This window comes from Dipodomys merriami, unplaced genomic scaffold (assembly GCF_024711535.1).
Source record: "Dipodomys merriami isolate MVZ:Mamm:240054 unplaced genomic scaffold, mDipMer1.0.p SCAF_63, whole genome shotgun sequence".
Lineage (NCBI taxonomy): Eukaryota > Metazoa > Chordata > Mammalia > Rodentia > Heteromyidae > Dipodomys > Dipodomys merriami.
The window spans coordinates 7,421,244-7,442,646 of NW_027206213.1; the positions used below are offsets into that span (position 1 = coordinate 7,421,244).

Below are 21,403 nucleotides of genomic sequence, written 5' to 3' on the forward strand. Positions count from 1 at the left end.
CCTCCTTGTTTTAGCCTCTCAACTAGCTGATAGTATAGACATGAGTCACTGGTCCTGACTGAGATGTGATCCTTTAAATTTCTAATTTATGTCCTATTAAAAAATTTTAAGCGACTGGGAAGATGGCTTAATGGTAGAGTGCTTGCCTCGCATCCATGAGACCCTGAATTCAATTCCTCAGCACCACAGAAATAGAAATAGTCAGGGGTGGAGGGAATGGGAGGGTAAAAAGGGATGGTAAGGGGAAACAAAGGAGGAGGCAACAATGCTTGATAAGAAATGTACTCATTACCTTGCTCATGTAATTGTAACCCCTCTGTATGGTATTTTTACAATAAAAAAAAATAGAAAAAAGTCAGAAGTGGCGCTGTGGCTCAAGTGGTAGAGTGCTTGCCTTGAGCTGAAGAGCTGAAGGACAGTGTCCAGGTCCAGAGTTCAAGCCCCACAACCAACCAAAAAAATAATTTTTTTTTTTTTTTAAATTTTTTTGGGGCTGCAGAGCTTAAACTCCGGTCTTGGGCATATTCCCTGAGCTCTTTTGCTCAACACTAGTGCTCTTTCACTCTGAGCCACACTACCACTTCTGGTTTTCTACTGGTTAATTGGACATAAAGTCTCAGGGACTTTACACTGTCCAGGCTGGCTTTGAACCAAGAGCCTCCAATCTCAATCTTCTGAGTAGCTAGGATTACAGGCGTGAACCACCAGCACGCAGCTTTTATTTATTTTTGTGATTCGTGGGGCCTGAACTCTGGGCCGGCCTGGACACTGTCCCTGAACTCTTCACCTCCAAGCTAGCAGTCTACCACTTGAGCCACAGTGCCACTTCCAGCTTTTTCTGCTTATGTGGTGCTGAGGAGTCAAACCCAAGGCCTCATGCATGCAGGGCAAGCACTCTACCATTAAGCCACCTTTCCAGCCCTAGTGCCCAGCTTTTATTATAAAAATTTAAAATGATATTATTACTTTGTTTTCTTTTTCCTCTTTCCTTCGCTTTCCCTACTCTTTCCTTTTTCTATTATTCCCTACTTCCTTTCCTTACCTCCATTTCCCTCTCCTCCTCTTCCTCCTCCTTTTTTATTTTTATTTTTTATTTTTTGGTAAGTTGTGGGGCTTGAACTCAGAGCCTGGGTGCTGTCCCTGAGCTTTTTCACTCAAGGGTAGTGTCCTACCACTTTTAGCCACAACTCTATGGTTAACTGGAGATGAGTCTCACAGACTTTTCTGTGTGCACTGGCTTGAAAATGTGATCATCAGATCTCATCCATCTGAGTAATTAGGATTACAGGTGTGAGACACCAGCACCTGGCTTCAGCCTCTTTTTTTCCCCTTCTTTCTCCTTTACCCTGCCTTTTTCTCCCCCCTCTTCTCTCCCACTTTTTTGCAAATCTCCTTCCTTTTTCCTCTCTTTTTGATGTGATACTGGAAATTTAATCCAGGGCCTTATGCTGTTTAGGGAAGCAATTTACCATGTGAGCTATGCCTGCAACCCGTTTATGTATGTAATACCAAATTTGAAAGTGTTCTGTTATGGTACAGAGTTCTCTAATCTTTTAACTAGCAAACTTTAAAGCTTTATGCAATTTTTTTGCATAACCAAAGTTAGGTAATTGAAATAATTAGTACTTATGATTTCTTACAGATTTTTGCTTTTTTGGTATGTTAGGATTAATATATATCTGAAAATTATTAAATGAGTTTTTCCATATAATTATTTTAATTACCTCTTATAGGTACAGCCATAGTGCTGAAGTTCAAGTTCGACTTCAATTCCTGACTTGTGTATTTTCAACTCTGGGATCACCTGATCATTTCAGTAAGATTTTTAATTTATTCTTAAAGATCTCTTTTGATATGTGTGTAATATAACAATGAACACATACCTCCATAACTAATGTTAGCTAATAGATTTACTCATGCCTTAAAATTTAAGTAAATTTTCAGACACTGTTATAGGTGAGATTCCTATTGATATCTTAAATATAATCACTGTTTTTATAAGATGTTTTATAATAATTTTGGAATAATTTTATTTCCTATGTTCAGAGAATTGCCTTTGCATATTGTGTTCTCTTTGTGTATTATCACTAAGCCTTTGAACTACTTAAAATTTTAAGATTACTTCTAGTAATTTTTATTATAATATCTTACTATTTTAGGGAGAATTTTTAGACCTACTGACTCTTCTGGATTACTTCATAGGTTGCATGTTTTTAGGTGACTTACCTTTATTTTTAAGTAACATTTTTATCTTGTAAGCATATATTAGTGAAATTTCTTATAAAGTCCTTTCTATAAAACGCTATCAGTTATTTTTATTTCTGGCTGTTGGTATAATAATATATTGAATGAGAACCAAAATACTGTATGTGTCCTAATTCAAAGCTATTTAGAAAAGAAGGCAGAGAAAATTTTCCTGGGATATATAAATGAAATACCTATGTATATATACACTGTCTAAGAGGAGTTAAATAACTGGATCTTTTTTATAGTTACTCAAATATAACATTAATGTTTTTAATCTAGGATTAAGTTTAGAACAAGTTGACATTTTATGGCATTGTTTAGTGGAAGATTCTGAGTGCTATGATGATGCACTCCATTGGTTTTTAAATCAAGTTCGAAGTAAAGATCAACATGCCATGGGAATGGAAACCTACAAACATCTCTTCTTGGAGAAGGTAATTTTTTTTTCCTGGCTGCTTTTTTAAGATAATATTTTGATATATGAACTATATATTTTTCCTCTTTTTGGTGCTAGTACTAGAGCTTGAACTCAGGACCTAGTTCACTGTCTGTGAGCTTTTTTGCTCAAGGCTTGCTACTTGTGGCTTGGGCTGGCTTTGAACACCAATTCTCAGGGCACTGCCTCCTAGGATTACAGGCATGAGCCACCAGCACTGGGTTTTATTTTTAATTTGTCAGTGTACTTTTTATAAAGGTAGATAAATCTGGGCTTGAAATAAAGACTTAGTACCATAGAGTGCCTGCCTAGCAGTACTTCCCCCAGAAGAATAAGACCAATAACCTAGTTTTTAGCAATTTTTACATAAATTTTTGCTGCTCAGATTTTACTGCTGTCCTTTACAGTGTATTTTAACTAAATGGATACTTAGTTTATTTATATATGTTTGATTCTTTTTTTTTTTTTTTTGCCAGTTCTGTAGCTTGAACTCAGCCTGGGCACTGTCCCTGAGCTCCTTTTGCTCAAGGCTGGCACTCTACCACTTGAGCCACTGTGGCATTTCCAGTCTTTTCTGTGATTAATTAGAGATAAGAATCTCATAGACTTTTTTTTACCTGGGCTGGCTTTGAATAGTGATTCTTCAAACTCAGCCTCCTGAGCAGCTAGAATTATAGACAGGCCTGAGCCACCAGCACCTGGCCATGTTTCATTCTTTTCTTTTTTTTTTTTTTTTTTTTGGTTGGTTGTGGGGCTTGAACTTTGGGTCTTGGTGCTGTCCCTCAACACTTCAGCTTAAGGCCAGAATTCTACTACTTGAGCCACAGCACCACTTCCTGTTTTCTGGTGGTTAATTGGAAATAAGGGACTCTGGGACTTTATTGCCCAGGCTGGCTTTGAACCATGATCCTCAGATCTCAGCCTCCTTAGTAGCTAGGATTATAGACATGAGCCACTGCCATTTGGCTGTTACATTCTTTAGTAAAAGTACCTTAATGATGATTAGAGTAATATTTTAGGACCTCACTAGTAAATGTTTTTTTTTTAATATTTAATTTTTTTTTAAGTCAGTCATGGGGCTTGAACTCTGGGCCTGGGCACTGTCCCAGTGCTCTTCAGCTCAAGGCGAGCTCTCTACCACTTGAGCCACAGCACCACTTCCGGTTTTCAAGTGGTTTATTGGAGATAAGAGTCTCACGGACTTTCCTGCCTGGGCTGGCTTTGAACCTCAATCCTCAGATCTCAGCCTCCTGAGTTGCTAGGATTACAGGCATGAGCCACCAGCGCCCAGCATATTTAATTTTTCAAATCATGAATATCGTTGTCCAATTCTAAAGTATCTAAAACCATAAGTAGAAAAGCTGAATTTTGTGACTTTTCCTTAGTTAAATAGTTATAGTTTCTAAATTTCAGAGCAAATACAAATCAGTTCTTAGATTTAATATTAAAGATTATCTAGTTCTTTTGAAACCATATTTACTTCAAGTGGTAGTTTTCCTAATGTCTGTTTGCTGGGAAGAATGTACTAGGCCCAGTACTCAGGACTTGGTGTTTGCTAGTCAGCAACTCCATTACTTGAACAAGTCTTTTAGCCTCCTCTCTTTTTATTTGTTTTGTTGTTGATTTTTGTTTCTCTTAGTTATTTTTTCAGGTAGATCTTGTGGTTTTTACCTGGGGCCAACATCAGATAGTCTTTCTATTTATGCCTCCCAGAGTTGTATACCACTAGGCCTAGCTTGTTGGGTAAGATGGTGAAAGTGAATTGCTATCTCTTTGATCCAGGTTGACTTCAAACTGTGATCTTATTAGTTTCTACCTCCCAAGTAATTGTGATTACATCCTATGCTTGGCAGGGCTCTTCCTCCCCTGCTTATTATTGAGATTATGAAAGCTGGTACAATTCCTCATATTATCTGTGTGGTAGAATATATGAAAGTGAATTTTAGAATATATCACTGAAACCTCTTATTAGATTAGATCCAAGGCCAAGTTACAAATAGAGCTAAAATCATCTTAAATTTCAAGTCCTTAGTATAACATAAACAATATACTTAGCTTTTTACCTTAGGAATATTTATAGTCATATGTAGTTAGTTGACAGAATGTTTTTGTTCACATTTTTTGTGTGTGTACAGGTACTTGGGCATAAAGTCAGGGCTGGGCCTGGTCCCAGAGTTTTCACTCTGGGCTAGCACTCTACTCCCTGAGCCATAGCTCCATTCCGACTATTAAGTGGTTAATTGAAGATAAAAATGTCAGACTTCCCTTCCTGGGCTGGCTTCAAACCATAGTCCTCAGATCTCAGCCTCCTAAGTACCTAGAATTAAAGGTGTGAACCACTAGTTCCTGGCTGTTCACTTTTTTTGATTTGGGTTTTTTTGATTTGTGCGTATCTTGAAAATTGAGATGCATATCAGACAGGTTTCAGTTATGCCTGAAAAGAACTTTCAAAAAATTAAATATTTAAATTTGGAATGATCACTAGAAATCTGAGCTGATAGTGGAATTTTCCTTAAATTAGATTACCAAATTACCTTTCTAGTAAGCTTGTACAGCATGTGAATGGGACTCTGAGGGCCACTTAGCCTCACCTAGTACACTGATACATGTATGTCCTAACCACAGAGTTAATAGACTTCAATTCCTTCCTCTGAAAAAGAAGAATGACTGTGACAGTATAGATAAATGGTTAATAGAATGCTACAAAGTAAAGAATCAATAAATTTAGCCTCAAAAAAAATAATCGGAGTTGATAATGTTCCTTCTGTAATATTTTCAACAAAATTAAATTTTGTCAACTTGTAACTAATAAAATAACATCTGTTAAATATCAGCTAAACTTTCATTAATATTTTCCCCTCAAGATGCCCCAGCTAAAACCTGAAACGATTAGCATGACTGGTTTAAACCTGTTTCAGCATTTGTGTAACTTGGCTAGATTGGCTACCAGTGCCTACGATGGTGGTTCAAACTCTGAGGTATGGCTTTATACTTACTTTTTTATGAAGTCATTGTGTAATTTGCCTCATATTAAATTATTATATTACATTTCTGCTAAGTTTCTAATTTATTATCAAATATAATTTTATTCTGAGTTTTGACAAGTTTTATCTTTTAGTTTTTTGGGGGGAGGAGGGGTCCGATTGTGGGGCCTGAACTCTGGGCCTGGGCACTGTCCCTCAGCTCTTCAGCTCAAGGCTAGCGCTCTACCACTTGAGCTACAGTGCCACTTCCAGCTTTTTTTCTTTTTGCTTATGTGGTGCGGAGGAATCGAACCCAGGGCCTCATACATGCACGGCAAGTGCTCTACCACTGAGCCACCTTCCCAGCCCCTTCTTTTAGTTTTTAATAGCTATATAAAGCAGATTTCGTGGTTATTTTCAGTTCTTAAAAATGACTTATACTTACTGAAAATTTGTTTGATGCATAAAAAAGGGTCATAAGGGTATTCTTTGAGTCTTCTATAATCAAGTATTTTATGTGATATGGAAGGCTTGTATCAAATCTTGAGTTTTTTTTAATTCTCTTCGTTATAGGCAAGCTTTTAGTTCCTCTTGGGACATATACTTCCAGAGTTCCTGTTAGTAACTTACCTTCTAGAATATTTTGCCTATGCTGTGTTATTTTTGTTTTTGTTTTTTTTGTTGTTGTCTTTTTTGTTGGTCATGGGGCTTATACCCTGGGTCTGGACGTTGTCCCTTAGCTCTTCAGCTCACGGCTAGAGCTCTACCACTTGAGCCACAGCACTACTTCTGGTTTTCTGGTGGTTAATTGGAGATAAGAGTCTCATGGGCTTTCTTGCCCCGGCTGGCTTTGAACTGTGATCCTCAAATCTCAGCTTCCTGAATAGCTAGGATTACAGGCATGAGCCACCCGTGCACGGCTGCCTATGCTGTTTGTAACCATGAGGCATAATGTTCCAGTGGTCTTATTTTAGGTTTAGGATTATTACACTTTTCTAATTTATCTAATAGATGTTGTTGAATGCATTGTTTTTCACTCTTCTAATACCTTTACTTGCAAGCTTGCCTTATTGTAATTTTACTTTGTAGCTTTAATTTTTATATTGTCCTTCCATATTTTTCATTGTTTCCTGTGTTTTGGTCTGTTGTGGAGCCTAAACTCTGGGCCTGGGCACTGTCCCTCAACTCCTTAACTCAAGGATCTGCTCTACCACTTGAGCCACAGCACCACTTCCAGCTTTTTCTGCTTATGTAGTGCTGAGGAATTGAACCCAGGGCCTCATGCATGCAAGGCAAGCGCTCTACCACTGAACCACCTTCACAGCCCCTCATTGTTTTCTTTAGAAGTTTGTGTTGTGTTAAGAGTATAAAGATGAAGATAATGTTACTTGGTATGGTATCTGGTATTCTTTTTGGACATCTTCCTTTATTTTTTATTTGTATAGTGATTACAAGCTTGTTTTTGTTTCTTTTTTCTTCTTTTTCTTTTTTTTTTTTTTCTGTTACCTCTTCAGTATGACTAAGTTTTGCTGTGTTAGTTTCAGAAACTAGACCAATTTGATTTGCCTAAGAGTTAATATGTTTTAGTAAAGAGATGGAATACTTTTTTAGGAGACAAAAAGCTGTCAATTCACCTAGTGTGGAGGTTATCTTTCTTTAGTCTGCTTGTCTTTTGAGAGCTTTGAATCCTGACTTTTTGTATTGATATGGAAACCATTTCTTTTATCATCTTATAGTTAACATCACAAATTTGCATGAGAATTTGATTAGTATACCCTTTAAATTTCTTGTGAATACAACCTGGATAAAACATACAAGCATAATTTTACTAATTTTTATCTTGGTTTAATATCTTTGTAGTATATTTGGAGACTTGAGAATTTTTTACTTCATAGTTATAATTTGTGAGCTAAATATCTTGTATTGTTTAATTACTTTATAAAGAATTTATTTGAGCCAAGGTAATTGGTTATAAAATTATTCACCAACTGAGGAAATTTTCAAGGCTTTTATTTATCTTTAATAGCTCTATAAAACAGAAATTGCCCTTTTTTGATGGTTTTTAATTTTTTCTTGGTGGCTTTTCAGTTTGATATTGTAGTCTGCTGATCAGTTGCATCATTTAACAAACACAATTTAGAGATGATATCATATTTTTCTTTCCTAGCTATGTGGTATGGATCAATTTTGGGGCATTGCTTTAAGAGCACAGTCTGGTGATGTCAGTCGAGCAGCCATTCAGTATATTAACTCCTATTACATTAATGGTGAGTTTTTTGGAATTTTATGTGAAGATATTTTCCTAACGTGTACTTCATTTTATTTTCCTTAAATTAGAGTATAATAACATACGTGCTTCATGTTTGGGTTTCAGGTAAAACAGGTTTGGAGAAGGAGCAAGAATTCATTAGTAAGTGCATGGAAAGTCTTATGATAGCTTCTAGCAGTCTTGAACAAGAATCACACTCAAGTCTCACAGTTATAGAAAGAGGATTGCTTATGCTGAAGACACATTTGGAAGCATTTAGGAGAAGGTAATTTTTTATGCCATCTTATTAGAATGAATTTCCATTATTAAAGTTTTTATTACATTTAGGAAGAAAGCATAATTACCAATGCTAAAGGATTAATAATTAAAGTAATTTTTAATTCAGAATATGAACCATTTCACTATAAATAGGCAGCATAGTTTCCTAATATATATTGTCCAACTTTAACAATTATTAGAATCTGAAAAGATACGCATGAATAAGAATTTCTGCACAGCATTCCTTCTCTAAGAAGATATGAATTATGATTTGAAAAAGCAGGAACACCATTACCAAAACAAGTTGCACTAAAACTCACCAACAACATCAAATAAATCTTTCATAGTTGAATCAGGTTGAGTCATTTGTTTCATTTGCTGTTTTTTTTTTCTCCCTGGACTAGGAGACAGTATTTTAATTTTGAATTTCCATTTACCATGGAAACATGACCAAAAAAATTCTGTTAATGAATATCTGTATAATTAATTTAGACATACTCTGTAATACAGAAATAAAGCAAATTAACATTTATGAATATTTCAACTAAAATAAAAGGTGAGTAGATAGTTTTAATTAAGAAATTCTGTTTGTTAAAAGTCATTAATTATGAGTAAATGTGAAAGTACTAAGAACTGTGTTGAAAAATTGTTAAAATTAATAACTTCTTTCAACTTCAGATCTTAGATTGATACTAAAAGTCATGCACTTTATATTAACTTTTTACTTGAAATATCAGAAGCACTGAAAAAGAATATCTTACACATTCCTTATAAATAACATGCCTTCATAATTTGAAACACTTGAACATTGAATAATTCTTTATTTCAACTATGATTTGATTTGTAGAAATTCTGTTTAAATTATACCTTGTGATTTTTAAAGATTGTGTAAGAAAACTGTTAATATTTTTCACAGAAACATCAGTGTCTCATACTTTGATCACTTTAGTAAAATGTGTTCTCTTACTCAAATTTGTAAAACAATAAATATGATAGTCAGATATTCCATTAAGATAGACAGTTTACATTTTCTGTGATTGCTCTCTTTCTATAAGAACTAGTTATTGTTAACCATTTACCATTTCTTCTAAAGGTTTTTGTATATCAAAAATCAAATCAATAGAGCCTGTTGGTCCAAGCCCTAAAGCCTTGTACAGTGTATTATTACTAATAGTTAGCATTGTAATAAGTATATAAATACTTTTAAAACTACAGTTGGCCAGACCCTGGTGGTTCACATCTGTAATTCTAACCTGCTTTAAGATGCTGAGATCTGAGGATCTCCATTCAAGCCAGTTCAGGCAGCAAAGTCCCCGTGGTTCTTTATCTCCAATTTAATCAAATAAAAGCTGGAAATGGATCTGTGGCTCAATTTGTGGAATGCTAGCATTGGGGAAAAAAAAAAAAGGCTCAGTGATAGTGCACAAAGCCTGAATTCAAGCCCTAGGACTGGCATAAACATAAAACATTTTTCCCCCAAGGATTTAATAATGCCTTTTATTAGTTTAATGAATCAGAGCACTCTTTTTTTCTTTTGGTGATAATGGGTTTTAACCGTAGGGCTGTAAGCTTCCAAGTCAAGTGTTCTATCACTTGAGTCATGCCTCTAACCCAGATTCTCTTCTGTGTGTGTATGTATACACATATGTATGTATATATACGTGTATATATATGTATATATACGTGTATATATATATACGTGTATATATATATATATATATATATATATATATATATATATATCACCCCAATGGCTTGGATTACAAGCTCATGCCACCATATTCTATATGAAGAAGTTTTATATCTTTTCCTTTGTCTTTGTTCATGTTTTAGGTTAAAAGATAACATAGGTATCCAATTTATATAATACAAGTGGAACTAGAAAATAAATAAAATTGGGGCTGGGAAGGTGGCTCAGTGGTAGAGCGCTTGCCTTGCATGCCTGAGGCCCTGGGTTCAATTCCTCAGCACCACATAAGCAAAAAGAATAAAGACGGAAGTGTGGCTTGAGCTGTGGCTCAAGTGGTAGAGGGCTAGCCTTGAGCTGAAGAGCTGAGGGACAGCGCCTGGCCGACAACCGGACCCCCCAAAAAAATAAATTAAATAAATAAAATTGAGTAGTTTAAAACACCTCAGTAGTTGTTTAAAAGAAAGAAGTGGCACGTTCATGTAAATTTTTTCCAGTATCATTGTATGATATTTGCTTAATATCCTTTATGTTACTCATTTAAAATTGCCTATCATTCATGCACTGAAAATATTATATATATATATATATATTTTTTTTTTTTTTTTTTTTTTTTTTTTTGGTCTGTCGTGGGGCTTGAACTCTGGCCTAGGCACTATCTCTGAGCTCTTCAGCTCAAGCCAAGTGCTCTGCCACTTGAGCCACAGCAGTACTTCCGGTTTTCTGGTGGTTAATTGGAGATAAGAGTCTCACAGACTTTCCTGCCTGAGCTGGCCTTGAAGCATGATTCTCAGATCTCAGCCTCCTGAGTAGGGAGGATTACAGGCTTGAGCCACCAGCACCTGGCAGTAGTTTTGTTTTGTTTTGTTTTTGTTTTTGTCAGCTATCAGGCTTGAACTCTGGGCCTGAGCACTGTCTCTCAGCTCTTCAGCTCTAGGCGAGTGCTCTACCGCTTAAGCCATAGCGCCACTTCCAAGAGTGAATAATTTCTTAAACTATTTTTACAAGCTTTTCTAGGGCCTTAGAAGGTGGCTCAGTGGTAGAGTTCTTGCCTTGCATGCTCAAGGCCATGGGTTCGATTTCTTAGCACCACATAAGCAAAAAGAAAAAAAGCCGGAAGTGGCGCTGTGGCTCACGTGGTAGAGCGTTAGCCTTGAGCTGAAGAGCTGAGGGACAGCGCCCAGGCCCAGAGTTCAGGCCCCACTACCGGACCCAAAAAAAAAAAAAAAAGCTTTTCTATTAGCATATGTTAATTTTATCAGAGGTTGTTTCATTGTGATATTTCCATACATATATGTACTGTGTTCAAATTCACCACTCTGCTATTCTTTGTATTATCTTATCTTAACTTCCTCTTTTATGTGTGTGTGCACCATTCCTGGTACTTGAATTCAGGGCTTGGGCTCTGTCCTGAGCTTCCTTTGCTCAGGATTGGTGTTCTACCCCTTCAGCCACAGCTCTGCTTCTGTTTTTTTTTTTTTTTTTGTAGTTCAGTTTCATAGACTTTCCTGCCAAGGCTGGCTTCAAACCATTATCCTCAGATCTCTGTCACCTGAGTAGCTTGGATTACAGTTGTGAGCCACTTTCATCTGGCTTCTTTCTCCCCCTTTTTAAACTATTTTTTTCTTAACCTATTTTCCCTGACATACAGTGTAAAGTACTTTGATTATACTCACTTTTCTCATCATTTTTTTTTTTTTTTCCTCTTTATGGGTCCCTCGCCTCCCCAGACAGTCCGCATTTTATTTTATTTTATTTTGGGTCCGGTCGTGGAGCCTGACCTCTGGGCCTGGGCACTGTCCCTCAGCTCTTCAGCACAAGGCTAGCGCTCTACCACTTGAGCCACAGCGCCACTTCCGGCTTTTTTCTTTTTGCTTATGTGGTGCTGAGGAATCGAACCCAGGGCCTCAGGCATGCAAGGCAAGTGCTCTACCACTGAGCCACCTTCCCAGCCCCGGTCCCCATTTTATACTCAAGTCATTTTCTCTCTCTCTCTCTCTCTCTCTCTCTCTCTCTGTCTCTCTCTCTCTCTCTCTCTCTCTGTCTCTCTCTCTCTCTCTCTCCCCCTCTCCCCTTCCCCCCTCTTTCCCTCTCTTTCGCTCTTTCTTCCTCCTCCTCTCTGTCTCTCTCCCTTCTCCCACTCTCTCTCTCTCTCTCTCTCTCTCCCCCCCCTCCCCCCCCCTCCATGTTATGGTCCTCCCCCCTCCCTCCCCCTCCTCCCTCCATGTTATGGTCCTAAGGCTTAAACTCAGGGCCTGGGCACAGTCCCTGGGCTATTTTGTTCAAGGCTAGTTGACTATGACTGGAGCTTCCACTTTTTTTGAGTTTAATGGTGATGAATTTCACAGACTTTTCTGCCCTGGTTGGCTTTGCACCTTTATCCTCCGCTCTCAGCTTCCTGAGTAGCTAGGATTGGAAGCATAGGCTTGATGCTGGGCTTTTTTTTTTTTTTTTTTTTTTGGTAATCCTTCCTGGGTCTTAAACTCAGGGCCTAGGTGCTATCCCTGAGCTCTTTTTGCTCAAGGAGAGTACCGTTTGAGCCTTAGCTACATTTCTGGTTTTTGAGTGGTTAATTGGAGATAAGAATCTCCCAGGGCTATTTCTGCCTGGGCTGACTTCAAACTGTGATCCTCATGTATCAGCTCCCAGAGTAGTGAAGATTACAGTTGCTCAGCTTTTTTTTAATGTCTGGAGCCAGTTTCTGTTACCACAACTTTGGAGCAGGAGAGTTTACTAATGTCTGAAGAGTAGAAAACAAAGATGCTGCTAAATGTCCTATGATGTTGGTGATAGTCTTCCTGCTGCTTTCAACAAGAATAAATTATTTTTTAAAAAGAATAAATTATTGACCTAAAACATTCCAGAACAACTCTAGCCTTGAAATAACCAATTTTTGCTTAATAATAGGACCTGAATATTGGATTAGTTATAGGAAAGCCCATTTATTCCCTCAACTTCCCCTTTTTAAGAGCAATGGCAGAGTAAAAAAAAATTAGCAAGTATCATGCTTTATGCCTCTTTTCTTTGAAATACATTTTCCTTGTTCATTTTATAATTTTACCAGTAATGAAATCAGATCTCAAACTTTAAATTTTATTCATTTTCTTGCTAAAGTGTATTTCTATCTCAATATCACCCCTTCCTATTTCTCCCCTTAACATTTCTTAGTAGGATTTTCCTTCTGGTAATTTTTTTTGGAGACTATTTCTTAAATCGCTCTCTGTTGTTTATGTATTTGTTTTTTCAACATAATGAATCTAAATAAAAATACAGTGCTTATGTTGTAAATTGGTAGTAAATTGGAACATTTCTAGCTTATAAAGCTTTTAAAAACTGCTGTAGCATTAAAGTGATTTTCGATAGCATTTTATTTGTGTTTTTCTCTTGTTTTAGGTTTGCATATCATCTGAGACAGTGGCAAATAGAAGGCACCGGTATTAGTAGTCATTTGAAAGCGCTAAGTGACAAACAGTCTTTGCCCTTAAGGGTTGTATGCCAGCCAGCTGGACTTCCTGATAAGGTGATTGGAGTATTCATTTCCAAATTTTTAATATCTCCAACTTCAGATATTTGGTGGTTGGGCTTTTTTGTTTTGAAATTTTAATTTAGTTTTAATATTTTTAAATCAATTGCATCTCATATTTCAGATGACTATTGAAATGTATCCTAGTGACCAGGTAGCAGATCTTAGGGCTGAAGTAACTCATTGGTATGAAAATTTACAGAAAGAACAAATAAATCAACAAGCTCAACTTCAAGAGTTTGGTCAAAGCAGCAGAAAGGCAGAGTTTCCTGGTAAGTCCAACTGTTTAAATTTTTATTTTTTTGTTTAGCAGCTGTTTCAGCCATTTTTTTTCTGTTCTAATCAAATTCCTTAGAATGGGGTATTTTTATAAACACCTGAAATTTATTTTTAATGGTTTGGAGACTGGGAAGTATAAGATCAAGGTGCCTAGAGTCTGGGAAGGCTGCTTTCTGCTACCAAGATATCACATTGGAAGTTGCTGCTCCTTTTGCAAAAGGTGGATAGTCAAAAAGAAAGAAAATACCTCTGTCAAAATCTTTTATATAAACAATAATGTGTTCATGAGCTGCAACCCCCAAGACCTAAACAGTGTGCAAGAAGTTCCACTTTCCAGTGATTTTGCCTAAAGGATTAAGTTTCAATAAGAATTTTTGAAGAAGATAAAACACTGACATCAAAGCAACAATTTAAGAAACTAACTCTTTTATCTACAATATTTGCCTAGTCTGGTACTATTCATTTTTATATAGAAAAATTGCTAAAAGGTTGCATGGGTTGTTTACAAGCATTTTTTCTCAAAAAATTATTTTTATTACCTTTAAGTAGTATACAAAGGAGTTACATTTCAAAAAAGCAGTTTAAGGTTTTATTTAATCTTTTGATATTACCATTTAAAATGTTTTAAAATTTGATAAGCATTTTGAGTTCTTTTGTAAATTTAGGTTTCATATATTACTTACCACTTTTACTTAAGTTTGGGTTAGTTATTTTAGTTCCTTTTTTCACTTCATATATAAGCAGTACACTGTTAGGGAGTTTATTTTTTCATGTGGTCATAAAATATATATTTGATTTTTCCACTTGTATTTCTTTCTGCCAGTGGAAACTTAGTGTCATTGCATAAGATAAGAGAAATAACCCTGAAAGAAACAACTTGAAAACTGTTACTTTATGTTTAAAAATTTTAGTGGATTTAATAATAGGTTGATTGAATACAAATTGAACATCTCTAATAGAAAAATCTGAAATGTTCTTAAATTGGGTGCCTATGTGATGTGTGCAGAAGGTTTTGGGCCGGGGGGTGTGGGGGGGGGGCAAGTGGCTCACGCCTATAATCCTAGCTACTGAGGAGGCTCAGATCTGAGGATCACCGTTCAAAGCCAGCCTAGGCAGAAAGTCCATGAGACTCGTATCTTTAGTTAACCACCAGAAACCCGGATTTGGTGATATGGCTCAAGTGGTAGCATACTAGCCTTGAGCTGAAGAGCTCAGGGATAGCACCTAGGCCCAGAATTCAAGCCCCACAAGAGGGGGGGGGAAGGGAGTTTGGATTTTTCCATTAAGAATGCTCAGCTAGTCTTTGAAATATTTCCAAACCTGAAATAAAGAAATAAAATGTTAATGTTTAGGTAAGGGTTTCTCAGCCTGAACATATTTAGATAAGGAATTTCCCCTCCCCCCTCTCTCTATGTATGTATGTATGTGTGTGTATATATATATGTGTATATATATATATACATATATATATACATATATATGTATATGTATATGTGCATACAGAAAGATCTTAAAATCTTGTTAGGTGCCAGTGACTCATGCCTGTAATCCTAGTTACTGGGGAGGCTGAGATGAGAGGATCAGGGTTAAAGCCAACCAACAATGTCTATGAGGCTTACCTCCAGTCAGCCATCAAAAATCAAGAAGTAAGGCTGTGACTCAAGTAGTAGAGCACTTACCTTGAGCAAAAATGTTCAGGGACAGTGGCAAGGCCCTAAGTTCAAACTCCAGGACTGGTGCGCGCGCGTGCGCGCGCGCACACACACACACACACACACACACACACACACACACACACACACACGTTGCTTGTATGCATCTTTTAGTATATGTAAATTTTACTTTATTCCCATCTCTAAACGATTTCCCTTTTCTTGCAATACATTATTCTCATATAAAGCTAGCTCAAGGAGGAAAGTCTGAGACTCCTCTCTGTCTCTGTCTCTCTGTCACACACACACACACACATATACACACACAGCTGGAAAGTGGAACTGTGGCTCAAGTGGTAGAGCTCTAGCCTTGAGTACACACACACACACACACACACACACACACACACACACACACACACCATCTAAAATATTCTTCTCAAGATTCTGTTAAGTTGCTTGTATGCATCTTTTAGTATATGTAAATTTTACTTTATTCCCATCTCTAAACGATTTCCCTTTTCTTGCAATACATTATTCTCATATATATATACATATAAATAATATTCAAGAGATACCAAGATATGAGAACATACATTTATGGCATGCATGCATGTCCATACCTGTATGGACAAAACTAGTAGCCTCACAACTCGAATATTAGCTACTTAGGAGACAGATCTGAGAATTGTGGTTCAGAACTAGTTGAACTAGTTGTGGGTAACAAATCCATGTCTCTTAATCTCCAAATAACTAGCAAATGCCAAAAGGGGAAATGTGGCTCAAGTGGTAGAATGCCAGACATGAGGGAAAAAAACCACACACCCATACCCACACACAAAAAATAGTAGCAGCATATTCATATTTTAGTCTTTGCTTTTAGTGTTTAACATTTTGTTAGAAAACATTCTAGCTTAGTTACAGAAAGTTATTTCATTCACAGGGCAGACTGATTTTTTTTTTTTTTTTTACCTCTTCCTTATTAATGAACATTTAGCTTACTTCCATTCTTCTTTTCTTTTCTTTTTTGAGGTACTGGGCATTGAACCCAGGGCCTGTGTATCCTAGGTAAGTGCTTTACCACTGAGCTACAACTCCAGTTTTTTTAAAGTTTTATTTCTTCAGAAAAGTTTCACTAAGTCATCTAGAGTGGCCTTGAACTTGCATTTTAGTCCTTCTGCCTCTCCCTCTTGAGTGACTGGATTACTGTGGTGTGCCATCATATTTGACAAACATTTTTTTTTCTGTTTTAAATAGTGCTACAGTGAATCTGTTAGGTGCAGAATTTCTGGTCAAAAGTTATCTGATTCTGTTATATTGAAGTGTGTTTAACCTAAAGAGAAATGCATAGAGTGAATAATAGTAAAATGAAAGCTCAAGTTCTTTCAACCCAGATTAAGAACTAGAAACTAGTAAAAAGCTATGTGGATGTTTTTCCCTAGTAACAGCCTTTTCCTTGCCCCTAAACATTACCTTGAGTTTTGGATTTATTATTGGCAACTATATTCTTAGTAGATTGAGGTAAAGAGAAGTGTAACAGGAGATGAAAAGCTTGTAAACTTGCCTTACCGGTTTATAAAGCCTCATCTGATGGTATCAATGGGAAAGCTTTCAAGTATAATTCAAGATGTTCCTTGGGGTTGTAATACTGATATAACTCTGGAATATTCAACAGTAATAGTGTCAGAAGGTCCCTCCTTTCCTACTTTCCCTTCCTTTCTCCTTCCCTGCCTCCATTCCTTCCCCTTCTCTTCCTCCCCCTTCCCTTCTTCCCCCTTCCCTTCTTCTCTCCTTCATGATAAATAGTAGCTGTAAAGTCAAAACAGACTTTTTTTCTACAGGATAAATGTTTTCTCTTTCAAACACAGTAGGATATGAAGATATGAACAAAAACTTGAATAGCTCTTTTTTTTTTTTTTTTAATTTGAATTTTTTGTTTACTTCAGTGGAGTCCTGGGGCTTGAACTCAGGTCCTAGGTGCTGTCCTTAGCTTTTTTCACTCAAGGCTAGCACTCTTACCATTTGAGGCATAACTCTGTTTCTGGCTTTTTGATAGTTTTATTGGAGATAAGAATCTCAGAGACTTTCCTGTCTGGGCTGTCTTCAAATCTCCGTCCTCAGAGTGGCTAGAATTAAAGGCATGAACCACTGGCACCTGGCTTAATAACTCTTATTAAAACAGTCCTGGTAAGACTAGAAATATGGCTCAGATAGTAGTGCTGCCTGCCTAACAAGTCTGAGGCGTTGAGTTCAAACTCCCATACTGAAAAAACAAACCAAAATAAAGAAAAAGAAAAAAAGAATTTTCTTGGTATAGACAATCTGAACCAAGTTAATTGTCCATGCTTTTCTTAAAGAAAAAAAACCTACTGTGATGGCAGCAGGGTTTTTAATGATGAAAATCCTTATGTCTTTAAAAATACATATTCTTACTGATTTTACTCTTGAGTCTAGCACACAGCAGTGATATCTTGTTTCTAGTATCATTTTTTTCACTTTTTTTTTTTTTCCATTTTCATCTCCTATAATATAATGCAGTGCCAGAAAACCAAAAGTAGAGCTGTGGCTCAAAGTGGTAGAGTGCTAACCTTGAGCAAAAAAGAGCTCAGGGATAGCAACCAGGCCCTGGGTTTAAGCCCTACAACAGACAAAAAAAAAAGGAACAAACTCTGCATTGTATGCATTTCCTGACTTATGTAACTATAACCTCTCTGTATATCACCTTTACAATAACAGGAAAAAAAGTAATAAACTTCTAGGTTGGAAGTAATTTTGTTTCAGACTTTTTTTTTTTTTTTTTGTTCGTCATGGGGCTTGAACTCTGGGCCTGGGCACTGTCCCTCAGCTCAAGGCTATGCTCTACCACTTGAGTCACAGCGCCACTTCCAGTTTCTGGTGTTCTATTGGAGATCAGAGTCTTGCAGACTTTCCTGCCCTGGCTGGTTTTGAACCACAATACCACAATCTTCAAATCTCAGCCTCCTGAGTATCTAGGATTACAGGCTTGAGCCACTAGCGCCTGTCCTTTGTTTCACAATTTCAAAAGAATTGGTCACTGTAGCTTTTTTTTTTTTTTTTTTTTTTTTTTGGTCAGTCGTGGGACTTAAATTCTGGGCTCGGGCGCTGTCCCTGTGCTCTTCAGCTCAAGGCGAGTGCCCTACCATTTGAGCCACAGCGCCACTTCTGGTTTTCTAATGGTTTATTGGAGATAAGAGTGTCACAGACTTTCGTGCCCCGGGCTGGCTTTGAACTGTGATCCTCAGATCTCAGCCTCCTGAATAGCTAGGATTACAGGAGAGCCACCAGCACCCAGCTTCAATGTTGCTTTTAAGACTCAGGAAGCCAGGCTATTTTCAATTGTTTTTATATTTTCTCTTATATCCTGTAATTAATCTTGTCCATAATGCTAAGACTTTTTACAGTCTGGCCCCAAATACAAATCTATTTTAAATAATTGTGGGTCCTTTAATAATCAGGTATTACTTGGACCTTTCAGTGTGGCACATGTGTATGTCTTTCAGTCTGGAAAAATGTTTTCGTGTGGTTATAGAACTTTTCTTTTTTATGTTTTCCCTTTTAACAGTATAATACTTTTATATTGATGGTTGAGCTAATAACTCATTTAGTATCCAGTACTTTTCTATGATTAATATGGCTTGCATCTATGTAACTCTTTCCTTCGTTCCTTGCTTTCTTCCTTCCCTCCCTCCTTTCCTCTCTCTTTCTCTCTCTCTCTCTGTTTCTCTCTTTCTCTGTTTCTCTGTTTCTCTGTTTCTCTGTTTCTCTCTCTCTCTCTCTCTCTCTCTCTCTCTCTCTCTCTCTCTCTCTCTCTCTCTCTTTCTTTTTTGGTTGGTCATGGGGCTTGAACTCTGGGCCTGGGTGCTGTCCTTCACCTCTTCAGCTCAAGGCAAGTGCGCTACCACTTGAGCCACATCGCCACTACTGGTCTTCTGGTGGTTAACTGGACATAAGAGTCTCATTTAATTTTCTGCCTGGGCTGGCTTTGAACCATGATCCTCAGATCTCAGCCTCCTGAGTAGCTATAATTACAGGCGTAAACCACTGGTACCTGGCTTGATCTACCTTTTTGGGGGTGGGGGGGTGGCAGTCTGGTCATGGGGCCTGAACTCTGGGCCTGGGTGCTGTCCTTCAGCTCAAGGCTAGAACTCTACCACTTGAGCCACAGCCCCACTTCTGGTTTTCTGGTGCTTAATTGGAGAGTCTTACGGACTTTCCTGCCTGGGCTGGCAGGATCCTTAGATCTCAGCCTCCTGAGGTAGCTAGGCTTACAGGTGTGAGCCACCAGCACCCAGCTTGCCTGTATGTATGTATGTATGTATGTATGTATGTATGTATGTATGTATGTATGTATGTATGTCATGGGCCGCACCCAGCTTGCCTGTATGTATGTATGTATGTATGTATGTATGTATGTATGTATGTATGTCATGGGCCTGAACTCTGGACCTGGGCGCTGTTCCTCAGCAATTCAGCTCAAGGCTAGCACTCTACCCCTTGAGCCACAGCACCACTTCCAGCTTTTTCTGCTTATGTGGTGCTGAGTAATGAAACACAGGGCTACATGCATACAAGGCAAGCACTCTACCACTGAGCCACCTTCCCAGCTCCTTGCCTTTTTTTTTGAAGAGTACTTTTACTATATCTAGAGGTATAGACCACAACTTTTGTTTTTCTTTCTTTAAGATTTTGCAAATATTACCATTATATTGCTGCCAAGATTTCTGATAAGAATCTTGCCTATATACAATTTTAGCTACTCTGAAAGCTGAGATCTGTGAATCAAAGCTCAAAGCTGACCCAGGCAAATATTCTACCACTTGAGCCATGTCTCCAGTCATTTCTACTGTGGTTGTTTATGAGAATAGGGTTTTGCCTCTGTGCCTCAGTCAGCCTGGGTCACGATCCTCCTATTTACAATTCCCACACAGCTGTGATAACAGACTCATACTATCATACTCAACTTTTTAATGATTGAGATGATGTCTCACACACTTTTTTCCTGGACTGGCACTGAAGCACAGTCCTGATCTCTGCTTCCTGAGTAGGTAAGATTATGGACTACACACCTCTGCACTTGGGTACATTAAGGCTTTTTCTCACAGTCTTTCTAGAACTGTCAAGGAATCACAATTATGTTTTTAAAAAAAAAAACAAAACATTGGGGTTGTGGCTTAAGTGTTAGAGTGCCTTTCTAGCAAGTATGAGGCCCTAAATATCACAAAAAGAAAAATACCTTTTTAAAAGTATTAAATGATAGAAAGTGCTATGATTTATTATATAATCTGGTTCATCCATTGTAATGAACATCAACAATATTATTATAATCATCCAGGTTGCTATAGCAAAATCTCATAAACTGAGTATTTTATACACAATAGAAATTTAGTTCTTATAGTTGTGGAGGCTGAGACATCTAAGATGAAGGATATAGAAGAGGATTATTGAAGGTTTGTTTTTTTCATAGATGATGACTTCTGAATATGACCTCACATAAATTCAGAAAGGAGCAAGCATAATCAATCCCCTAGAGTCTCTTTGATATGGACACTAATCCCATTCATTAGGGTAGTACCTTCATGACCTTGTATACTTCCAAAGACTCCTCCAAATGTTATAACCTTGATGGTTAAAGGTTAAAACATATGGCCATATGTGGTACCATAATTTTGTAATCCTGGTTGCTTGGGAGACATCCACAAGGAATTGCAGTTTGAGGTTTGGGTTTGTCAGGCCAAAAAAAAAAAAGGTTTTCGAGAGTGTTATCTTGTCCAGTGGCTAGAAACAGTGGTGTATGCTTGTCATCTCAGTGATAACAGGAAGAATAAGTAAGAGAAATGTAGTCCAGCCTAGTTCAAGTATAAAGTCCAACCCCATCCAAATATAAGTAAAGAACAAGATCCTGAGTTCAAATCCAGAATTTCAATACATCAGGTTTGGGGGCACACGGATATTATTCAGACTATGATACTTGTCATGAACATAAACTATAGATCTGTCTTAGAAGAAATGGAATTCAAAGTTAAAAGTAAACCACCAATCTGAGTTGATTTTGGGGGAGGGGGGATCAG

The 21,403-nt window shown here is 37.3% G+C and overlaps 1 protein-coding gene across 3 annotated transcripts in view; it reads left to right on the forward strand.

Annotated features, from left to right (window-relative positions):
- LOC138815268 (ubiquitin carboxyl-terminal hydrolase 34) overlaps positions 1-21,403 on the forward strand; it is a 204,784-nt gene that overhangs the window by 71,955 nt on the left and 111,426 nt on the right. For all 3 annotated transcript variants that reach the window (XM_070004564.1, XM_070004565.1, XM_070004566.1), the window contains 7 exons: positions 1,734-1,816; positions 2,527-2,681; positions 5,548-5,661; positions 7,814-7,913; positions 8,021-8,180; positions 13,254-13,380; positions 13,508-13,655. In XM_070004564.1, coding sequence (XP_069860665.1) covers positions 1,734-1,816; positions 2,527-2,681; positions 5,548-5,661; positions 7,814-7,913; positions 8,021-8,180; positions 13,254-13,380; positions 13,508-13,655 — 887 coding nt within the window. The remainder of the gene's footprint in view (positions 1-1,733; positions 1,817-2,526; positions 2,682-5,547; positions 5,662-7,813; positions 7,914-8,020; positions 8,181-13,253; positions 13,381-13,507; positions 13,656-21,403) is intronic.